Genomic DNA, 24553 nt, shown 5'->3' with positions numbered 1-24553 from the left:
AACATATGTACAATGTAAAAAAGAAACCGTTGTTTAAGCTCTATAAGTATACGTACTGGTTAGTGAAACAGTATAGAATTTATAGCCTTCGGTATTTGATAAACTTATTTTGCAAAACTAGATGTTTCGAAACCTGTCAATGATTATTATTAATCTATAGTTATAAACAGATTATCTCCTGAATAAAATGCGCAAGATACTGGGTCATCGGGCAGAAGAACAACTTGCCGTGCAAAGCAAAAGACTATCACTAAAAACAAGTAAAAAAAAAACGTAGCTCCATTTGGTTAGCCTCCAATAAAAAGCAATCAGTTATGATTAGAAGGACGGCAATTTTTACATAGCTGGAAGGACGTTTAGCGGACTTAGTGTTCTCTGGAGATCCGCCTATATCTAGCTGTAAATGCTACAGCCACATCCTGAGTACCAGCTTGGTTGTGGGGATGATCTTGAGAATGATACCTTGTTCTTCTGCGAGTGTGAGTTTATTAACTAAACTATAACCATAGGTAAATTGACACAATGACTTCCAAAAAAAGCATCCGTGTTGAACTGATTAAAATAACACACCACCCAGTTGACTGACAAAACCATACTGATACTGACTTTTTGTTTTAGCACCAAGCGGTTGATTTTAAGGAAACTCAGTGCTTCAAGCAATACAGCATGCGGCAGATGCACAACGCTACAATGACGTAAAACTAAGTATATGTATAATATATCGAACTCCAGTAAGTGGTACCAATTCTTTAGGGAACACCCAAATTCTAGCTTTTCAAATTCCTAACAAACACTGATTTCACTAAGGTGCTGAGACGCAAAAAAACGTAAGAAAAGCCACAGGCGCTGGGTCTGCTACTATTCGGCGAGTCCGATTCGGCGAGTCCGATTCGGCTAATCCGATTCGGCGAGTTCCATATTCGGCGAGAGCCTTTTTCGGCGAGTGCCCTATTCGGCGAGTTTTTGAAATTTTATTTTTGAAAGGGAATTATCGGGTACCGTAGCCTAATTATAATTGCCGTTTTTACATCGTTAAGCGTTGCAGTCGTGCAGAAAGGAATAAAAATAAAATGTTTTAACTATTAAATTAAAATTCGTTACGTCAGTTCAGTTATTTTTATTTTTGACCATCATATCAAAAACAATACACGTCAACATAGCAAAGGTAGAAGCGACAAAACGCGAACGTTAAAACGTGCTTGAATTCGTCATGTCAGTTCAGTTGTTATCAAAAACAATTTACGTCAACATAGCAAAGGTGTAGAAAAAGGTAGAAGCGACAAAACGCGAACGTTAAAACGTGCTTGTGACCGAAGTAAGTTATTGAGTTGAAAGAAATTCGGCAAGGTCGCAACACCTTCAGAAAAATTTACAAAATGAAGGGAAAATAAAAAAAGAAAATGTTACAAAAAAAATCATGTTTAATGTCTATAAGTTAGTACTTTTGAATAGTTAAAATGATTAGTTTGGATCAACAAAAGCTTGGGTTGAAAGGAAATTATCGGGTACCGTAGCCTAGTTATCCCAACCAGCAGAAATTGCCATTTTAACATCGTTTTAACGACGCTAAACGTTGAAATCGTGTAGAAAAGAGAACTTTGCTGACTAGGATACGTTGAAACTGGGAAACATTCACAGAAGCCCTTCGATTTGTTCCAAGAACCCATTTAGCCTAACAGTTCATTTGTACATTGATTCAACGTCTAAATACATTATCTTAAAAATGCATAATCTTAAAAATGCAACGTATCGAAGGGCTACTGTGAATGTTTCTCAGTTTCAACACAGGCCTTAAAACTCGTGTTTTTTTCCGGCAGCCATCGTGGCCTACCGAGAGCTCCTTCTCGGCGGCCAAATCTGCGTGCTTGGAGGCCAAAATACAATAACGATAGCACAAGTAAATAGCATTAAACTTGCAGCAATGTTAAAATAATCACTTAGCGTTGTTGAAGTCTGGGCGACGTCCTGCAATAGAATCGTTGTACCACGCATTAAATGCTCTATCGGGATTGTAATCCGGTATTGCGGACCATCTAACGACCCTAAATTGTTTTAACTGCTCGCAGCTCAGTAAATTGTTTCAACTGCATACCGCCTTTCATAAAACCTGACCATTTATATCGTTATGATGTCACCATTGAGGGTGTGAAGTTACTAACCCACAGCGGGGACATTTCTCAATTATGAAGGCACGTGTTTTACCCACGGATGTCAACTAACAAAGTTCTCCTTTTTAACAACGATTTAATGTCCGACAACATTGAATCGATATAAAAACGACAATATCGCCAGCCGATGTAAATTAGCACTTCGGATTAACGCTTCGTTAAAATAAACATTCGGGAATTGCAAACAAGACTTCCAGCGCTGGTGCTCGCAGCTGAATATATTCAATACAACAGTAGTGATTCTGACGCGCTGACCTAATTCTGCGTCACTCTTTGATACTACATATTTTCGACATTTAATCCACGAACATTCTATTGCGAAATTAAATAATTGAGAAACCGGCGGCCGAACTTGGCCGACGGAGGAGGTAGCACAGGCGGTCATTCAAGCACTACTTAGCGGCCATGGCCGCCGGCTGCTTTAAGGCTTGCAACGTATCCTAGTCAGCAAAGTTCTCTTTTCTACACGATTTCAACGTTTAGCGACGTTAAAACGATAGGCCACACATTTGGTTAGCCTTTTCATTCTGTTACTACAATGTAAAAATGAACTGTTAGGCTAACTGGGTTCTTGGAACAAATTTTTGCTGGTAGGGATAACTAGGCTACGGTGCCCGATAATTTCCTTTCAATCCAAGCTGTAGGCCACACATTTGTTGATCCAAACTAATCATTTCAACTATTCAAAAGTACTAACTTATAGATATAAACATGAATTTTTTTTTTGTAACATTTTCTTTTTTTTATTTTCCCTTCACATCTTAAATTTTTCTGAAGGTGTTGCGACTGTGTCAAATTTCTTTCAACTCAATAACTTACTTCGGTCACAAGCACGTTTTAACGTTCGCGTTTTGTCGCTTCTACCTTAAAAACAACTGAACTGACATGACGAATTCAAGCACGTTTTAGCGTTCACGTTTTGTCGCTTCTACCTTTGCTATGTTGACGTGTATTATTTTTAATATGATGGTCAGAAATAAAAACAACTGAACTGATCTGACATGACGAATTTTAATTTAATAGTTAAAATATTTTATTTTTATTCCTTTCTGCACGTTCAGCGACGCTAAAACGATGTGAAAACAGTTAGGCTACGGTACCCGATAATTCCCTTTCAAAAATAAAATTTCAAAAACTCGCCGAATAGGGCACTCGCCGAATAGGGAACTCGACGAATCGGACTAGCCGAATCGGATTAGCCGAATCGGACTCGCCGAAACGGGCCATTCCGCAGGCGCTACACTGCTACAGACGAGATACTATTTAGATCCCTTTCTTCTACCACTTCCAATCGGTATTTGCACTCCGCGATTGTGACGCGGTAAACGGAATTTTTTTCTCGCGCTTCTGCATTTTGCACTGTCTTGTATAAAAGCAAACATTGTCAGAGATTGACATTTAATTAATTTTACATCGGCAGAAATAAAAACTTTGTAAAATGAAAGCAGCAGTAGTGTCTGGTATAATAGCAAACATTGTCAGTGATTGACATTTGAATTTACATCGAACTAAACAAACACTTTGAAAAATTAAAATAGCAGTGGTGTCTTGTATAAAAGCGAACATTGTCAGTGATTGACATTTGATTTTACATCGAAATAAAAAAACACTTAGAAAAATTAAAATAGCAGCTTGGTGTCTTGTATAAACTTTTTCCTGAGAACGAGTTGGTAAATATCATCAGGATTCTTATACACCGTTAGATTTGGCAGTTTACATCTTAAAAATTCTGGGTAAATGTTCAAGTTGATGCAAGTTTCAAAGTATTGTTTGTCCAGTTTCAATTTTACAAGAAATTAATAGTTAAAAGAAATTAACAGAGATATGCGGATTGCTGAAGTACGTCATCAAGATCTTAAAAAGCAAACGCTACCAATTCTTTCTTTCCTCGAAAGAACCTGTTTGATTTCGTTACTCACAGATCACTATAAGCAAATCGCGAAAGAAACGCTTCAAACTCACCACCAGAAGCTCACTAATTTATGGAGAAGACAAAGACCAAAAAGCCCAAACTGCATTAAAAATTTAAGCAAAAACAAATTAAGCCTACTGGAAGAAGATGCTTTACGCTATGGATTAGACCATCATATTTTGCCTAAAAAAGTGTTGACGTCAATAAAACGAAAAACAGACATTCCTGTCGATGACGATACCAAAGACCAGATCAAGTTTTTCGTAAGACGATTTATGTCTGACGCAAACCGTGTTTGTTCATCTCGACGGAACCAAGCGCTCCACCGCACCTTACACACTCTTTCAAAACGACCCGATATCAAGGTGTGCAAATTTGATAAAGGCAAAGGTGTAGCCATTTTGGACAGCGAAGACTATTTTGAAAAACTGAACCAAATTGTTAAAGATAAAACCAAATTTATTGAAATCGACGAGAATGTTAAAGTACATCCACTAATTTCTAAAGAAAGATCTATTCAATATTATGTTAGAAAATGTTTGAAAAAATTCGATAAAGACATCATAAAATCTCTGATCCCGACTGGAAGTTGCCCTGGAAAATTATACGGTTTGATCAAAGTGCATAAGCCAGGCAATCCCGCGAGACCGGTCGTTTCCATGATTGGCACTCCGGAATATCAACTGGCAAAATTTCTGGACAATATCATAAAGCCGTACATTCCCAACACTTACATGCTAAATTCGACGAAACAATTTATGGAAAAACTGAAGGATTTTAAATGTCCTCCGAATAGTGTTATGGTGAGTTTCGATGTGACATCGCTATTTACTAACGTGCCGCTTCGAGAAACCATCAATATTATTGCTGATCACATTTTTAATGACAACCAACCGCATCGACCATTCATTGAGAAAAAGGATTTCATAAAATTGTTAAATCTGGCCACTGAAGGTATGTTTATGTTTAATAATCGCTTGTTTAAGCAGATTGATGGCGTCACCATGGGTTCTCCACTTGGTCCGACTTTGGCCAACTTCTTTTTAGCGCACTTAGAAACGAAAATGTTTGAAGTGTTCCGTGATTTTTACCCTAAAATGTATGTACGTTATGTTGACGATATTTTTGCAATTTTTGACAACGATCAGTCTTGTTCGCAGTTTTTAAACCTTTTAAATGCTCAACATCAAAACATCAAATTTACTGTTGAAAAATCTGATGACACTATTGCCTTTTTAGACGTTGAAGTAAAAATAAATCATGACTCGTTTGACACACAAATCTGGAGAAAACCCACCAACACTGGCCTACTTTTAAATTACAATGCTTTTTGCCCAAATAAGTGGAAATCTGGATTAATCTTGTGTCTTTTATCTCGTGCCCGTTTGGTTTGCTCGACGGACTTGTTGTTCCACAATGAAACTAAAAAGTTGAAAAATATGCTACATTTAAATGGATACCCGTCATACTTTTTTGATAAAATATTAAAAACTTTTTTGGATACAAAACCGAAAGATAAACCCGAAGAAGACGATTTTAGCAACTTTTTTGATATACCATTCTTGGGAAAAGATTCGGTAAGATTTTCAAAAAATCTAGCTAAAATTGTCAAAAAGAAATTTGATTGTGACATTTACCCTGTTTATAGAACGTTCAAAGTAGGCAGATATTTTCAGCTGAAGTCACCTACACCCTTTGCTTTATGTTCTAATGTCGTTTATAAATTCAGTTGTTTGCCTGATGCAAGCCTGACATACATCGGTATGTCAACAAGACATTTATCGACTAGAGCTGGGGAACACCTGAATTTGAATTCTATACAGAAAAGCGCAATTAAAGATCACATTTTTTCATGTACAGAATGCCAAAATAACGTTTCTATCAAGCAGTTTGAGATCATGTCTAGAGGCAGGTCTGAGTATCAAACTAAGATCTTGGAAGCCCTGTACATAAAACGTCACAATCCACTTTTAAACAGACAATTGTATGCTTGCGGCTCGTCTTTCTTGCTCTCTGTATTTTAAAATTAGTTTTTTCGCACCTTGCCTTTTTACCATATCATGTGACCTGTTTAACACCTTTTGATGCAGTTACCTTTGATTCTCGTGGAGCCTATATCGTTTAGTTTGAGCTAGTCAGAAGTACTGTGCAGTTTTTTGTCTTTTTCTGTTTATAGATTTAGTTAACCATTGTATTTTTTTCAGATGTAGTTAATTTGTATGTATGTTATTCCTGAAGAGGACATCTTGTGATGTCGAAAACGTTCGATACTTAATTTGTTGCGTAGTTTTATGTTTATGTAAATGTAATAAACTTGAAGATGCTAAACTTGATCACGTTGCTCGGCTTCGTATGCCTATGGTTCAACAAGACAAACTCTCTACCGAAGCTCCAAAATAAAGAACAAAAAGGCTTTGAAAAAGAAATCAATAATTGGATTTTGTGTGGTAGTTTTTGAAGCATGGTGCAGGGCAAAGCGTCCTGTCCATGTCGATTTCCAAAGGTTGATGTCCATCTTTAGCTCTGAGACGGTCAAGGGTGGGTTCTGAGTACTCTGGAATTTCTGCTGATTTCAGCATCTCACGGGCTAGCATGACTTTGAAGTGAGCCAAAGTCAATTGTTCGTGCTCTTGATGGAACTCTTTTAATAGCAGAAATGAATTCATTAATGCTATGTCCACCATGTAAAAAAATAACTTTTTATACCACTTCGTGTGCTTCCTTACAGAGCGGCAGGTTGCTGAAAGCTGATCTGGACGATCAACTCCCCTCATCCCTTGATTGTAAAAAATTACACAAGTGGGTTTTATGATGGGATTTCCATTGAGGTTGGTTTTACCTGTTGGACATAGTTCTGATGAATGCCATGTAGAAAGCATTTTTATATCCTTTTTGTCCTTCTACACTACAGTCTTTGAGGGTTGGCATTTGGTCCTCCAATTTTTTTTAAATGGCCCATAACTCCTTAGCTAATGCTTTTAGACTAAAATTGAGACCATTTTTGAATTCTACATCATGAAAAATAGTGGAATAGCCACTTCAACCAACTTTTTACCCCAAATAAAACCCTAAAATCAAAAACACTGGGCACATCAAGAGAGCGCTACTTAGTGTAAACCACAAAATTTCAATACGCGATATCTCAAAAACCACTTGTCCGATATTCAAAAAAATTTTTTGCCGAGATTCATTTTTCACATACTATAACATATGCTTTAATCATCAAAATTGAGGACTTAGTGGTTATTTGGATTTGTTGAATTATAATGCAATGGCTCACAAACAAAATTCCGCTATAACATTGATTTATTACAGCTGAATCATTGCCTGAAGATAACAGAACCATTAGGTGATTCTCCTCTCAACTGCCAGCAATGGACAGCTATAGACACTTCCTGCTGTCAAACCAAGAAAACTCTGTCTGCCATAGCCGACGTTCGTCGAATTGCCACGGAAAAAAACTGTCTAACCAGGCCTATTTTTCATTTTTCTTTAATGTATATAAAACAAATTTTGCAGGTTGGATTTCAAATGTCGAATCAATAAGAATAACAAATTTTGAAGTCAGATACGAAGAAACCCAAAAAAAAACTGGGAAAAAGCATACTGTGAATTGCAATTTGACAATGGTGATTTCCGTGGCGCAAGCTCTGGTACCCTTGCCTGTTCTAATCAATGTTAACGTCGGCACTCGAGAATCATTTGTAAGTGGCTGTTAGTATATGCATTTGCAGAAAAAGTTTAATGCAGAAGAGGAATTCAATTTAACAAAAAAAAAATCGGCAGCATTGTTGTGGTTTTTGTTTGAGCAGGTTGATTAAAGCTTTTAATTTTAATTTTGTAACATTCCTGTGGAAAGAGTTTACTGCAGGTGCATTAGAAATACCATCAGATGCATTCTGTCCCCTTACCCTTGCTATAGATTATAGGAATTTAGGCAAAGTTTCTGTGCAACTTGTGACAAAATGCTTGTTGTGATGAAAAGCACATAACGTTTCAAAAATAACCAAGTCAGGTTCAAGCAATGCGCAAATAAGTAAAACTTAAAAAAATCATGTGTTTTAGGAAGATTCCTTCTTTGTAAAATTTCAAAAACTAGTGAAAGGCGGGAGTTTTTCTCTTGTCGAGTTAAAAACAGATTACTGAAGATTATCGATTTACCATTTCATTTACGATTTACCATACTGAAGATTACCATTACTTGATTACTGGAAGACTCTATTTTCTCTACATTTGTCAAATAAATCTACTTTCTACTTTCATTAGGCGCCTTGTTCACTTGGTAAATTTATTACTAAAATTGTCCATTGTTAATTTTGTTCCGTCATTTTTGCTGTTTCAGAAAAACGATTTCTTTATAGTTGGTTTATTTGATAAGAAAACAGGCATATGGAGATCAAGTAACAATAGGTTGGATGGATTTTGCCCCGAAAGCTGTCGGATAACGTTTGTATTAGGCTACACCAGTGGTTTTCAACCTTTTTGGTTGAATAAAACCTAGGGACAGTATCCCTAATAAAACCCAATGAAACTTTCCACAAGCTCGAGGAACCCCTGTTCCATAATTTAATTGCCTTATGCAAAAAACATCGTTTAATTAATAAAATAAAATAAAAATACAAACTGTAAAATATCACATTTTTTCTCATAAAAAATTCAATAAGAAACTTGAGTCTGATGTTTCTTGCACAAGTCTTTAATATTAGGTCGTGTGTTTAACAGACACACACGAAGTTCATCTTCCACAGACAGCAATTGTGCTCGTCTCTTGTGCTTAATGGTTGTCAGAGCTAAAAATCCAAACTCACACAAGTAGGAGGTTGAAAACAGCATTAGAAGTCGCAGCGCTTTCTGAGCAATTGTTGGATATTCCTTTTCAACCAACAAGCAGTATGCATGTGTTTCTCGGCAGTCGAGTGTAGCAGGAACTCAGCGATAGACACGTGTTTCGCCCATGAGGCTGGGCTCATCAGTACTGCACCACTAGTTCCTGCTACACTCGACTGCCGAGAAACACATGTTTTTGGAAAAGTTGTGGAGGCTACACCGGTATGGTTAGCGAAACACAATGCTCGCTGTTCTACAGTGAGTAGTCAGGTAGTGCTGACGCCAGGAAGATCGCTCCTTTTCAACAAGCAGAATGCATCCATATAATAATAAAATAGACTCTTGGATTTTATTGTAAACTTGCTGAACCCTTAGACTTACTGGCGGAACCTTAGGGTTTCACGAAACCCTGGTTGAAAACCACTGGGCTACTCAGTTTCGTTGCCTGTATGCATTTAGAGATTGTTTTTTTAAATGTAATGTAAATATATGCAAATTAACTGTCATTCAGTATGAATTATACTACATCTCCCAATAAGAAGATCCCATCTCTAATCAAAAGAGATTAGGCTACCGATAAATCTTTGTTAATACTTAAGATCCTGTTTAATTAAGTCAGTAGTTACAAACTTGTTTAATATTGTTACCCCTGAGAAAAACATGATGGATTTCAATTAACCTGTAGCGGACGCTGCTTTTCAGCATATCCACCCATACACAGCCATCAGTGGGATGGCAACATTTCTGGGCGAAGTCGGCAAGGAATGATAGGACATGAGGTCGACTACGCTGCTGTATTGTTTGCAAACTCAGACGGTCAATGCTTGCTCACTATGTAGTTTATAATTTTTAATCTTCGATCCAGCAATACAAAAAAAGTGGAATGTTTGTCTGTGGTTAAACACCGAAATGGTTAAAACACCAGTTGAGAACCACTGCTTTAAATCAACTAATCATAAGAGTGTAATGTCATAAGAGTACGTAGGCTACTGTACTTAAAGTCCATCGTTTTGCAATGCTGAAGTTAGTCAGACATAAAACAATGAGTGGTATGGATGTTGTTGTTGTTTTTTTTCACGAAAACGCAAAGAGAAAAGAATAAAGCATGCCATGGCGGATACTGCTATAATCACAACAGAGATAGTAAGCTTGATGAGGGGTTTAGATGTACTGTCTAAAGAGGTAAAATTTGGATGTACTGTCTGGAAGGTGGAAAAGGTAAAGCAACATAAAAATAACTCCCGAGACAACGTTGAAAGAATGTAGAGTATTGAAACAAAAAGGGAAACAGCGAAACACACACATATGCATTTGGCCAACCAGATTGAATGACACTAGGGTTGGGATTTCGGGATTAAATTTGAAATCCCGGGATTTTTACTCCTTAATCCCGGAATTTCTCGGGATTAGCAAAGTAGGAAAATACACATGCAAGCTACAAAAACGATATTTATTTATTGTAATGCTGACGCAAAAACATGAGAGCATCAAGAGTATTATCGTTTTAAGACGATTTCTGATTTTGCGGGAAAAATATCCAAGAGCTGAAAATGCACGTTCAGCCTCAACAGATGTTGGCTTAGTAGACCTACTTTTCAATGCCTCATATAAATTGTTCAGGTTTTCTGGCCTTTTTTGCTTGGTTCATATAGCAGCATTTCTTTTTGCATTACTCGAGCGAGCGCCGACATCAAAGTTTTATGCTTCTTCACTTTCATCTTTTGGTATAAAAGCATGCAGCTTTTGAGCTAAAGTTATTTCAGTGCCATGGCTACTATCCACTGTAATGGCATCTGTATGCTGTTCAGTAGAGCCTCGATCCAATTCAACAGTTAGGCTTAGGAACAATCTTTGAAGAACCTTCGTGGTCAGGACTGCAAGTTTCTGACGTTTTATTTTATGACCACACTGATCCTGCGGTAGAGCTGGGCGATATTGGTAAAATAATTTCGATACGATATTACCAAAAATAAAACGATATTATCTAAGTTTCGATATTTTACGGTGAATCGCAAAGCACAGCTTTCTATAACTGCATGAAAAACATACTGAGCACTGGTACTGAAATGAACAACATTTATTGCAAACAATGCTGCGATTTAACTGTCGCAAACTAAAGATTAAGAGATTAAGTAAGATATTTGAGATATTTACTATAGTTAAGCAAAAACAATATAAAAAGGTTGATTCTTAAACTCTAAATTTCAGATAACTTTTTCTTTTTTTGTAAGAGTGTTAAATGTTAATGCTGAAAGTAGCAAAACAAAATAAAGTATTTACCTAGTTGTAGCTACCCTAAGCTACGGCCGCTACACTATGCTACGGCCGCTACGCTATGCTACATAAATTCAGTCAGCTTGCAAGTTTCCTATCGTATTTACCGACTTCATTCTTCGCAACAACGCAACACGTGGAAATCAATAAGCAGGATTGCGTAATCACAAAGACTGCTTGCAATGCGTAAACAATGCACACACGCTTGAGGGTTGTATGCGATGTCTGTGTCACTTCGCATGCGAAAATGTTGCTATAATTTCAGTACATTTATAAACGATTAAATCGGAGCTTTGTGAATAAATATCGCTGCCGAAAACATATCGTATCGAAATATCGCCCAGCTCTATCCTGCGGTTGATCAATGTAGGTAGAAAGGTTTCTTGAGGTACCATAGCCAAAAAGGTGAACCATACCAGCATTCCGACGCTCGTCGATTCGAAACCTAAAGCTTTTCTTCATCCTTGCTAATTTCCGAATTTAGTTATTAGTCCCTTTGTACTAAACGCTGAAGCTTTCAAAACGGCTTGACAGAAGTTACATTTTGCTTTTTCTTTCAGTGGAAGCACAAGACCTTCAACAATGGGGGGGCAAAATATTGGCAGTGCAAGACAGTAGCGTAGTCAAAAATTTTGAAAGGATAGGTGTTGACGGCTGGCGGGCGCAGCCCGATGGCGTGTTCGCCAAAGGCGACACTTAGCGGCGGGGGGCCTCCAGCAGAAAATTTTAAAAAATTACTTTCAGTTTGGTGCATTCTGAGAGCATTTTCAACAAAATTGTGGGTATAAATATTTCTGTAAAATGGTGCTGTCCGGTGGCATAGCAAAAGGATAAGATCATGTTTTCTTCGGCATTTTTCGGAAATAAATCTAAGTCTCTATGTTTTCTTGTTGCTAATTCCAGACTGAGATATTTGAATGTTTGGTATTGGCAAAATTCGCTCTTTTAATGCAGTTTTGTTTAAAATTAGACAAACTTTGTTTTAGAGACATACGTTGATTGCTTTGTTTTGAGAGATTATTACAGTTTTATTATTTATCAATTTTTTCCTTGGTTGATTCAAAAAGCGATCTTATTCCGGTAAGTCACTAACTTTTATGCTCTGAAGTCAACCCAAAGTTTAGAAAATGTAACGTCATAGAGGTCATACATCTTGATGAGTGTCAAACAAAAAGCTTTGAGACAATGAAGTTACTTTAGGGTATTTCTGATATATTCAAGTTTTGTATAACGAATAGCTGTTTAGATGTTAATCTACATCGAACAAGCGATCTCAGCAGTTCCAGTTGGCTTGCATCCTTGCACAGTTTGATGAGAAATTACATCATAGGCTAAAGCTTTACTTGTAAACAATGTATTAACATCCGTAAATTCAATTTGAAAGGTTGAAACCCCCGAACCCCCCTTCCTTGCCTACGCCACTGGTGCAAGACATGCAAGACAGTGTTATATTATTTAATTTCTCTTGTTTTCTACCAGGGCTGGAAAAAATGTTTAGCTTCCCGGGAATCTGTTTTTTAGAGAAAAAATTTCCCGCGGCTTACAATCACGATAGTGAGAACCTTATATTTTACTGATCTCGGGGGCTGACGTAAACCTTAAAAGTCATGTCGACATATTCTTGATGCCCCCCTTATCGAAAATTGTTTTTTGTAATGCCGCTTTGAAAGAGGATTACGAGTTACGACTATGAACAAAAGAATAAATTTTAAACTTCATTTTGAATTGAAAAGACATGACGTATGTCTTCTGTCACAATCAATGTGCAAGGTCTCGCGTCGGGCTGCTTTGCGTCTTGACAGAATGTGCTGTTTTCATTATGGAATTTTGAGCGATGTGTTATTATCGGGTATTGACCTGAAGTAACCTTTGAATGAGAAATCTGTATTATGTAACGCATTTCCAGAATCGTCTGTAAGTATGCAACTCTGGAATGTTCTGTTGTTTTTCATGATTTCTGAGCATCGTTTGTCATGACGTCATGAGGATGTTTATCAGTAAATGTCCGATTGCGAAATATTTATTATGTAAGAATCTTTTACCCTACGTGACATTCTTTAAACTTCTTTGAGCTTCTGCTTGTTTACATTTAATGCAACTTGACAGAACAATGAGTGATGTAACATTGCGTAACCTTCTCGAAGTTACTATACCGAGAAACCTTCCATAAATAGTGGTGTAATTTGCGCAATGTTTATTATGATGATTATTGTTGAGTTGATTATAATCACATAAATGTGATTATGGGAGTTGTATTATGACAAGTTGATTATGAGAGTTGTGTTATGGATTGTGGATTGGTAGTTGGTGCAGAAATTATTGTTGATTGAGAGTTGAAGTGATCGAATACAAGTAGATGAGAATTGGTGCTGATATAAATTGTGTTCGAAATTAGAGTTATTTGAGAAGTCGTTCGTTAAAGTCCTTCAAGAAGTTAGATTATCATTTCACTAGTAGAACCATTTGTAATTTAATTGACTGCTTTTCGGTTTGACCCATTAAACTACGACATTGAACCTTTCCAAGTCTTTTTCCTGGTAAGAGATAGAAAGAAATCGTGACATCTTCCAACCTTAGTTAAATATTTTTTCATTACGTAACGTCTTGTAGGAATAAATTGAAAATCAGTATGATCACTCAAAATGAAAGCAATGGGACTACGAATCCTCACTAAACCAATCAATCAATGGTCTTGTTGCACCGAAGATGACAACCTTATATTTTACTGATCTCCGGAGCTGACGTAAATCGGCATAGATCTGTTGACTCAATGCAAATCCTTTGAAGGTTGGGGGGGGCCTGTCAATTCAACTTTTTTGTATCAACAGTTGTATCTCTAAAACCACTGCGGCTGCGACTACGAGATTTCTTAACTTTTCCTAACTTTTATTCACCTCTATTGAGCTGAAATTTTGAGCGAATAAAGGTTATAAATTGAAAGATATGAGGCATTTCTCAGCACATCCTCTGAAATATTTCATATTCTTTACTCTATTCATTTTATCAGTATGTTTTTGTGTTGTGCCATCGTTGCTGAACAGGTTGTGTTAACCTGTTTTAGCCACCTTGATAAAGTCAGTCGTGCTGACTGACGAAACGTCGGAAATACAAAAGCTAGTTATCATCTTTAACATCACGAGGTAACCTAGTAAATAGTCACCAGAAGAACGCAAATTAATTTTATTCCCAAACCGAAACCTTCGCTTCCTCCTTGTAAATCTTTTACTTGTCTTCCTTACATAAGGGGGGTAACCGACAAAATTCAGCGTATCCTCAATGGCATAGGAATCAAGGTTGCGATGAAACCCTATCTGACAATAGGTAAATACCTTCCCTCGGCTAAAGACCCCATGAAAGAAGGTGAAGTTTCTGGATTGATCTACCAAATTCCGTGTCATGACTGTGATTTAATCTACATTGGACAGACAAAACGTGATCTTAAATCTAGAATCAACGAGCACCAAAGAGCTATTAAATTTCAACGTCCTGAGCATTCCGCTCTTTGCAAACATTCCATAAATTCAGACCATAAAATTACTTGGACCAACGCCACCATTCTTAAAACTGAAAAGGATTATACAAAAAGATTGTTCACAGAAAAATGGTACATAAACCAGAAGGCACAACATGCTCTTAACCAAAAAGATGGTCAGAATTTCCCCTCTGTGTACAAAAAATTACTTTAATTTTAGCTTCACCTTTTCCATTCTCAGTGCGTCTTCTCTACCATTGTTATTGCTAATCCCATTGTTTTCTGTCTTGTCTGATGTCTTTTCAACGTTTCTTGACAGTGGCCCAATAGATAGATAAATTTACGCTGTTGGAAAGTAGCCTACTGGTTTTAGGCATTCACTGCATTTAGTTTAACCTCTAGGTATCTTGTGTGTTTTAATTCTGATTCTTGCTGCTTTACTCTATTCATTTTATCAGTATGTTTTTGTGTTGTGCCATCGTTGCTGAACAGGTTGTGTTAACCTGTTTTAGCCACCTTGATAAAGTCAGTCGTGCTGACTGACGAAACGTCGGAAATACAAAAGCTAGTTATCATCTTTAACATCACGAGGTAACCTAGTAAATAGTCACCAGAAGAACGCAAATTAATTTTATTACCAAATGCCTGGTGAACAGTCTCTCTCTGTTTTTATTTCATATTCTATTGTGAAACATTTTCCCACCAGCTGGATGAAAGTAATTAATTTGGTCCATGTCTCGTTAATCTTAACTGTTTCACAGCGTGAAGGGAATTGGCTGTATGTAAAATAATGTAAAAAAAATTAATCACAACATTACAATGCACGTTCTTCATTACTCTACCTAAAAATAATGTGTAAACTCACGCTACAAATTACACTCATAAGTGACCTCAACATTACAGCGTATATGAGCATGAGCAGTTCTAAAATTCACATAATTTTAATTTTCGAATATGCTCAGCGTGAATAATTTTACAAAGTGAATCCCAAATTTTGATACCGTGCCAAAATAACAGAGATATCACTCCTAAAGCATAAGAAGAATCGACAGCCCCCCCCCCCCCAAACTGAGCAAGACTCCAAGAGCCCAACCTTCTAATCTAAGGGTTAAAAGTCATGTCGACTTATTCTTGATGCCCCCTTTATCGAAAATTGTTCTTTGTAGTACCGCTTTAAAGGTGGATTACGAGTTACGACTATGAACAAAAGAATAAATTTTAAACTTCAATTTGTATTGAAAATACATAACGTAATGTCTTCCAACCTTATCACATTTTTTTTATTACGTAATATTTACCACCACCAAACCATTTTTGATGATCGAATTTGTAAATTTATTATTAGGTAAAATGTTTAGATGATGTCACGTCATAACGCCGATTTGAGATATAATTTCATTTATGACGTCGTATGGATGAAAAACTTTTACAAGTTTTATACTCTGCTGAGATTAAAGAAGAAACATAAATGATAAATATTGGAGAAATTGAGTCTCCTTTACAACTTAAGAATTGAACAACTCAAAACTGCTGAAACAAAACGTTTTGTTTAAGTGAAAGAATCACTGCAAGCAACCAATGCCAAAATGCGCGCGGAAGAAGTCATGGGAGTGTGAGGTATCAAAAATTTAACCGTTGTTATTTTTCTACATCAATGTGACGTTAGTTAAAACTGTAAAAAGTTTATATCTTTGCTTCTGTAGAAAATCTTTTTATCTACTGTACAATTTAGTCATCAAGGTTTCCATACTTTTTTTAAAGAGAAAGCTCTTACCCCCCCCCTCCCTTGCAACTTGAGTTGACTTACTTGAGGTTGGGGTCCAAATATTAAAAAAATAATATTAATATGTATTAATAAAAAAAAAAATTAAAAAGATGATGCCCAAAACAATGGGGGGGGGGGGCAGCTGCCCCGTCTGCCCCCCCGCCGGCGCCACTGTTTTCTGTAGATTTACAATACAAAAAGTTTTGCCACACCTCGGATTTTCTCTTTGAACTTACATCTTTAAAATTCGCCGTTCTGAGCTAAATTTTACTTTTCTCCTTTGCAAAAAGATAGGGCAAAATTCGCAGAAACTGTCTTAATAGCACAATGGCACAACCGTCTTTCTAACTCTAAGATACTCAGTTGCACTAATGCTACGACTGAGCGATTGCGTAGTTCATTGTTATGCCATGTTTGGTATAATTATCACATTAATGTGGATTGTTCTAAAGAACCAGCTGATATTGTAAAGCTGCTTTAAAACCAAAATAATATGAGCGTCAATCGATATGGCGCTACATCAGCTTTTGTAGATTTTTTCTTGAAATCCTGAGATTTTAATAAATTAATCCAGGGATCAGAAAAACGGGTTAAAATTTCGGGATCGGGATTTCCTGGGGTCCCAACTCTAAATGACACAAACCAAAATATTCCACCACAACTGATGGATGGCAACTGTGCTGAAGTTGAACTTCGTTTGTAAAGTTACTAAAAGCTTCGGCAAAAAATACAGCCAACGAGTTAGCTTGAGCTGCGGAAAATCTGTTATTTGCAGTGTATTGCCATGCGATTGTATAATGTATTTGAGGACCTAAGCAATGCTGTTTTATAGGCGATGTCAACACATGCCCTTACAACATGCCAGGTTGACCTCAATAAAAAGTAAAAAATGAGCTATGTGGGGACCATTTGAGGCACCATTAGACACATGCTTTGAGAAGGGTGTGTGGGGGCCAGGTTTTGCTCCATTAGCCACGCTGCTTAGAGAAGGGTGCATGGGGGCCTAGTTTTGCTCCATTACTTACGCTGCTAAGTAATACACAAACATGTTCAAGCATAGTAGCTTGTAAAAAATCAGTGCCATAAAAAAAACGTCTCAAATTTTGTACCACGTCAACAAAATGGCTCCAGCGCAAGTTTGTGTATATTTAGAAAAGATAGATTTGTAGAACAGAGAATATAGGTAAATGAAAGAGCTAAAACACAGGTGGACTACATTCTTGTGAGGAGAAAGGACCTGAAGCGAGTGAAGGACACAAAAGTGATTTCAGGGGAAGAATGTGCCTCCCGGCATCATCTTCTGATATGTGACTTATCAATCGCCATTCCGCACTCAATGAGGCACAAATTTAAGCCCAGGCTGAGAACTTGGAAATTGAAGAACCCAAAGGCCCAACAGGAGTTTCATCAGCATCAGGTCCTTCCTAGAAAGACTTGATGACACTCATCCCGAAACCATGGAGGAGAGTTGGCGCAAACTGAAGAATGGACTCATTAATGTCGCAAGCAGAGTATGTGCCAATCCAAGAAGCGGCAATGGCACAGACAAACATGGTGGTGGAATGCCGGCGTCAACATAGCGGTCGCAGAGAAAAGGCGTGTTTTAAACAGTGGAAAAAAGGAGGCAAGAAACAAGTCTACATTGAAGCTAAAAGTATAGCCAAACAAATCATACATAGAGCAAAAGAATCAGCATTTAAGGAAGAACTAAACGACTTAGATCTCAAAAATGGCCAAATCTTTCACTTAGCTGAGCAGATGAAAAAAGAAAATGAAGATGTCACGAGTGAGAAATGCATAAGGGATGATGACGGTAACCTCTCTCTTGATGACCAGAGTAAGAAGTTAGCTTGGAAGCAACATTACGAAAAGCTGCTTAATGAAAAATTCTCTTGGAACCGCAACAACCTAACCTTGGAAGCTTCTGTTCAAGGTCCACCCATATACATTACCAAAGACATGATCATTAAGGCACTCAAACAGATGAAAACTGGAAAGGCAGCTGGCCCATCTGGCATCACAGCTGAAATGCTCAAAGCATCCGGCGACACTGGCATCCAACTCACCACGGATCTGGCCAATGATATCATCAGAGAGGGTGCAGTACCGGAAGATTGGGAGGAGAGCATCATCATGAACTGTTATAAAAGCAAAGGAGATGCCCTACAAAGAGGTAACTACAGAGGTTTGAAGCAGACCAGGTGATGAAGGTGATTGAAAGGGTTGCTGACAACATCATCAGAGACACAGTCTCCATTGACGAGATGCAGTTCGGTTTCATGCCAGGACGAGGCACTACCAATGCCACCTTCATCGTCCGACAACTGCAGGAGAAATTTCTCGGTGCAAAATAGAAACTCTACTTTACTTTTATCGATCTGGAGAAGGCTTTCGACCGAGTCCCAAGGGAGGTTCTCTGGTGGTCCATGGGGAAGCTTGGAGTGAATGAGTGGATTGTCAGACTCGTTCAGAGTATGTACAAGCAAACTAAATGCGAAGTACGTGTAGGAGACAGTCACAGTGACGATTTCGAAGTCAAAGTCGGTTTGCATCAGGGGTCTGTCCTCAGCCCTGTACTATTCATTATAGCACTCGAGGCACTGTCATGTGACTTCCGCACGGGTTGTCCTTGGGAACTCCTCTATGCTGACGACCTGATCATCATCTCTGAATGCCTAGAAGAGCTCGTGGAAATGTTGAAGATATGGAAGGACGGCTTGGCTGCCAAAGGCCTAAAGGTCAACATAGCCAAAACCAAGATCATGATCAGCGGAAAGAAGTTGCATCGACTGAAAGACTCAGGACGCTACCCTTGTGCTGTGTGTATGGCCGGTGTGGGCATAAACTCCATCCAATGCAACACTTGCGTCCTCTGGGTTCACAAAAAGTGCAGTGGCCCAAGAGGAGGTCTGAAACCCGACCCATCCTTCAAGTGTAAAAGATGTGCAGGAGAAGCCCGCCCATAGAGGGTGGAACTATCACTGACATTCAAATAGATGATGGAAAGTTAGATGTGGTAGACGCTTTCTGTTACTTAGGTGACATGCTCAGTGCAGGTGGAGGTGCCGTTCTCAGCTTCACTACCAGAGTGAAGACAGTCTGATCTAAATTAAAACAACTACGGCCTATACTCACCAACAAAGATATCCCCCTTTCCAGTAAAGGCTGGGTCTACAACAGCTGTGTCAGGAGTGTGATGTTGTTTTCGAGTGAATGCTGGACTATGACAAAAGAAGTACTGGGAAGAATCAAACGAAATGACAACGCAATGATACGGTGGATCTGCAACATCAGACCACAAGAGAACCAGTACACCAGCTCAGACACACTACTCGCCAGGCTGGGCTTGCGAAAGATTGAAGATGTCCTCCGATTTAACCCTTTACAGGCGGCGAAGACTACCTCTCGTTATTTGTTTGTGACTTTTTTGTATATTGTAGTTTTTAATCTAACTATGAAAACTTTATAAAAAAATTTAAAAGTTTTATTGCTTTGTTTGTTTTTTAGTATGTTTCTAAAATGGGAACGTTGGCATGGAAAGGTACCAAAAGTATCGCATCGTGTTGTTTATTTGAATACGACGTAAGCTTGGGTAGCCTACTTTTTTCGGGACAATAGCATTGAAAAAGACAATAAACAAAAGTCCACACATTTCAGAGATCCATAAACAACAAATGTAGGCTACTTTCTACCCAAGGGTCACTAACTTTACTTTTGGTGGTATGTGTCACTGCATAACTTATGCATCCGTTTTTCGCATTTTGTGCATTGCAACCTTGTATTTTTCATACACACTACACATCTTCCTTGTGAAGATGATACAAGAAAATGATTCAACGAGTCGAATCGCACGGTTCCAGACGAAGGTGTAGTAGGTCCCTGAAGTCGATGCCTAGGTTTCTCCACTTTCACCAATGACCGAGCAATCTCGCGCCTGAACTGAAGGTGTTTTTCAGAACATTGATTTACGTGGTTATAAAAACGGAAGGCAGCTACAATTGAAAGGTTGGCAATATGGGCAAAAAGATTCCACCACCATTTTTTTCGATCGAAGTTGTGGCCGGTAAGAAGATAGCAACTGGTCACATACATCTACACCACCCATTCCCTGATTGTACATTGCAATCAGAAATGGTTGTGTCACTGATTTTTTTTTCATGTTTTGAGTTGGTGCTACACCGTAGTAATTGCTTGCAACAGTGACAGCACAATTATCGTTCCATCTAGCACAAATTACAGTGCCGTCTGATCGGTAATCAAATTCTCCTCTAGGCTTTTTCTGGAAGGTTTTCTTACTGGAGAGAGGGCAGGAACCAGTCCTGTTCTCTCTAATGGTACCACATGTTCTGATATTTTCTCCAGCAAGATCAGTAAGTAGTTGATGGCTTGTGAAAAAATTGTCAAAGAATACAATATGTTGATCTTTGTTGGCAACACATGACAGCATTGTCTCAACTATGTGTGCTCCCAAAGGTTTAGTTCTTCTTTCATCTTTATCACAGTAGATTTCGATGTTGTAAGGATAACCATCGGAGCTACACAACATCCATAACTTGCAACCAAACTTTACTAGCTTTCCTTTTATGTATTGTTTTGCACTGTGTAGTCCTCGATAAGGAACCATCAATTCGTCAATGCTTAGTAACTGGTAAAATATACCAAATTGTTGACAGTTTGACTTTAGCAGATCTAACAGCGGCAATACCTTGGCCATTTTAAACTGAGCTAGATTATTATTGTCAGCAAGGTGCAAGTACGTTTTTATATTGTGGAAACGGTCTCTGCTCATGGTCTTAGAAAATATTGGTGCCTCCATATCATCTGCTGTGCACCAATAATCATTTTTTGATGGAAGACTGTGGTGACCACTGATATTGGTAAATCAATAAATTTTCTCATATCAGCCTCATCAACTTTGAAGTTTATCTTATTCTTGTCTCTTCTTGCATATAAGTTTGTTTTCTCTACGAGTAAAGAGAACATGTCATCAGCAAAGAACAGAGAAAATATCTCAAACATGTTTTTCCCTCCATGAGCTTGAACCTTATCGGATGGCTGCAGTTCTTTCGGGTCGCTCAATGATGCTTTGTCTTTTCTTCGCCATCTGCAAGCTCTTTCCGTTCCCTTGATAGACTCTAAATCATCAATGAACTCGCCTCGGTGTATTTCGATCTCACTTGTAATTTCAAGTAGGTTTTATTAGTATTAATTTCCTGCAGTAACAAGAATAACGATATGATTACATGTGTATCCTCGGGAGTACAGAACCACTTCCGGTTATGACATGGTCTGAACCAGACTCCTGAGTGTCGTCGAGTTTCCAGGTGAGCAAGTGAGCATTAAGTGTCTTGCTCATAGACATAAAGAGAGGCCTGGTAAGACATCAAACCCACAACCTCTCGATCGTGAGCCGCGGGCCGTAACCACCGCGCCATCATCCCGCTTACATCAAGTTTATATTTTCAAAATATCGCTTACCTGCAACTTCATCAGGAATTCTATCTTCGTCAAGAATGTCGTCATTTATCTCTTCATCGCTGTCTATTCCTTTATCACCTGAGTTGGGTGGAAGTACCACGAATTCTAAATCATCAGCAGCCTCCGCAGACTCGATAATATCTGCTGCCGATTCCAAAAACCTCAGTCACGGCCTTGATGCCCTATAAAATATTCTACCATTCATTACTGCTCTTGCAAAAACTAACCACCTGTACTTAGTTTATCTAAATTGAAATGATTACTAGTTTCTAGCCTACCTGTTGCAGCTAGTGCCCAGTGATAGCCATTACTTTTATCATGTCATAGAAGTGTTTTCTGCTAAGATTAAGCTGTGAAAACATCAAGTTGTGACAGCATCAAGCAGTGAAAATGTTCTCTTGGTGAAAGTAGTGAGAACTTTTTCGAGATAAACTCCGTTATTTGTGTATCACATGTTGCCAACATTCCCATTTTGGAAACACCATATCAATTTAATTATGTGAAGAAAAATGTTAAATATAACGACACAAATGGTAGGGGAAACAACTTATTAGTAATAATCTCACATAAAAAAACGCAAATATTTCGAAAAAAAGTTTAATTTGTATTTTCGAGAAGCACTTTTTTCGAAGGATGAAAAGCATGATTTTTGGCTAAATTTATCGCTTTCATCAAGGAAAAATTTTGCAGATACTATTTTTTCAACAAATGCATCTGAAACAATAATCATTCAACAACAATATCCAAAACAGAAAATTTTTAAATGAGGTCTGTATAAAGCTGTGCGCGACTTCAACCCCATGTTCCCATTTTGGGAATGTTGGCGTGTAAAGGGTTAACCGTCTCCGCTGGTTTGGACATGTTGAAAGGAGCAGCGCATGGATAAATCAATGCCGAGATGTGCCAGTTGCTAGTACAAAGAAGCCTGGACGTCCCAGGAAAACATGAAGTGATACCGTAAACGATGACAGGAAGTGGTGGCAGATGACCAACAGTACAACTCTAGCCCCCTAGATCGTGATGAATGGAGACTGAGGATGTGCGTTGCCAGACCCCGTCCTACCCTGATTCTAGGAAATGAGACATAAAACAGGAAGATGAAGAAGATTTTGTTAGTGCATTGTGAGTAAAAAGCGAAAGTCGTCAACAAAAGTTATGCAATGCATTGTAGCTTTTGAATTACAGGCATTTGTCTCTTTCGAAGGTAGTTGATGTGGATTGATGTTGTGTTTGTAAAATAGGCAAAGGCCCTTTTGCTTTACGGTTAAAATTCAATACGTAGGAAAGTATGAAAGACATGCGTATAAGTTAATTGTCAACATAGTCCCTACAATCACCGCAGCTAAAAGCATTGTAAATGTAAAAGTACTTTGCAATAAAAGGTAAATTATAAACACATCCACTTGTGAATTGGGTAAGGGCAATTGATAAATTAAAAACAAAATTGAAAGAAGCACTCGCTATTATTTGATTTCTTCAATGGACTATTTGCTAGCTAACTTTGAATTTTGATTTTCCGCTTGAAGTTGACTATCCTCCTTTTGGTTGATTTAGCTTGTTGTTTTCTTCTTGCTTCTTTCTTTCAATGCAACTTTCGGGGCACCAATGCATGGATCTTAGTTTTTTTATAGAAAGTAATAACTCCTCTCCCGCCTTCGTATGTCTAAATTCTATGAAATCTGAGACAAGACTTCTAACACCAAATCCGCTTTTAATTCCATTCTATACACAACATGAATTGCTGTATATCTAGATTTAGAGTATTAAACTCTCTTCAGTTCAGCTTGAATAGCGAATGAATAAACACTACAATGAACCAGTATATATAATGCTAAAACAACGCGTAGGCAACAATGACGAAATAACTCCTGATAACAGCAAAACCGCTGCCGGCGTAACTACGCTCCGATGACACAGAGGTAGCAAAAATGAATCTTAAGGAATTTCTTTATTTGTGATTTGCATTCCTGAACTTAGAACACCAATTTTTGAATTGGCGTTTTTTAGAATGTATAGATTTTGAATTTGGAAACAAAATAGTGTGATATGTCTCAAAACTTATTTGTGCGGAGGTATATAAAGCATTTTTATATTCAAAGAAAAAGGCAAGTAATTATGTAATTTAAAATTGGCAAATTTCAACAATATATTTACGACTGTAGAACAACAAGGGTGAACTCATGATAAACTCATGGTAAGATTTCGTCGCAGAGGTAAACTGCGGAGATACTGAATAGTTTTTGCTTTGATAGTGAGGAAATCGCCGATTTGACGTCATAATGTAACGTTTTGCTAAAACAGAGAAAATTGAAAGCGGTCAATCGTTATTGAACAGAATCACTATTGAAAACTTCGGGTGGAAAGTTTATTGGGTAGAAAACGATTTATCAATTATTTTTGTTCACGACAAGTGAATTCCCCAAAGAATGCAAATAGAATCACTGGTAAACGCTGCTGGAGAACGATCCATCAACCACTCCTGCTCACAACAAGTGAGTTCCCCAGAGAACGTAAATATTATTGGAGTAAGACATTTTTCACAAGGTTGAAAACCAGTGATATTCATCACGGGTCCCTACAGGCCTACGCCCTACAGCAGCTTATAAAGAAGATGATTTGCAATGAGTCCTCAGAGCCCGGCAGCACTAGCTTTTATA

General features: G+C 37.9%; 1 protein-coding gene across 2 annotated transcripts in view; it reads left to right on the top strand.

Annotated features, from left to right (window-relative positions):
* Positions 1–24553, top strand: part of LOC145774643 (uncharacterized) — a 91299-nt gene that overhangs the window by 19638 nt on the left and 47108 nt on the right. For both annotated transcript variants that reach the window (XM_082585935.1, XM_082585933.1), the window contains 2 exons: positions 7600–7784; positions 8423–8526. In XM_082585935.1, the coding sequence (XP_082442061.1) occupies positions 7600–7784; positions 8423–8526 (289 nt within the window). The remainder of the gene's footprint in view (positions 1–7599; positions 7785–8422; positions 8527–24553) is intronic.

Source organism: Aplidium turbinatum, chromosome 7 (assembly GCF_918807975.1).
Source record: "Aplidium turbinatum chromosome 7, kaAplTurb1.1, whole genome shotgun sequence".
Taxonomy (NCBI): domain Eukaryota; kingdom Metazoa; phylum Chordata; class Ascidiacea; order Aplousobranchia; family Polyclinidae; genus Aplidium; species Aplidium turbinatum.
This window is presented reverse-complemented; position numbering and strand designations above follow the sequence as displayed.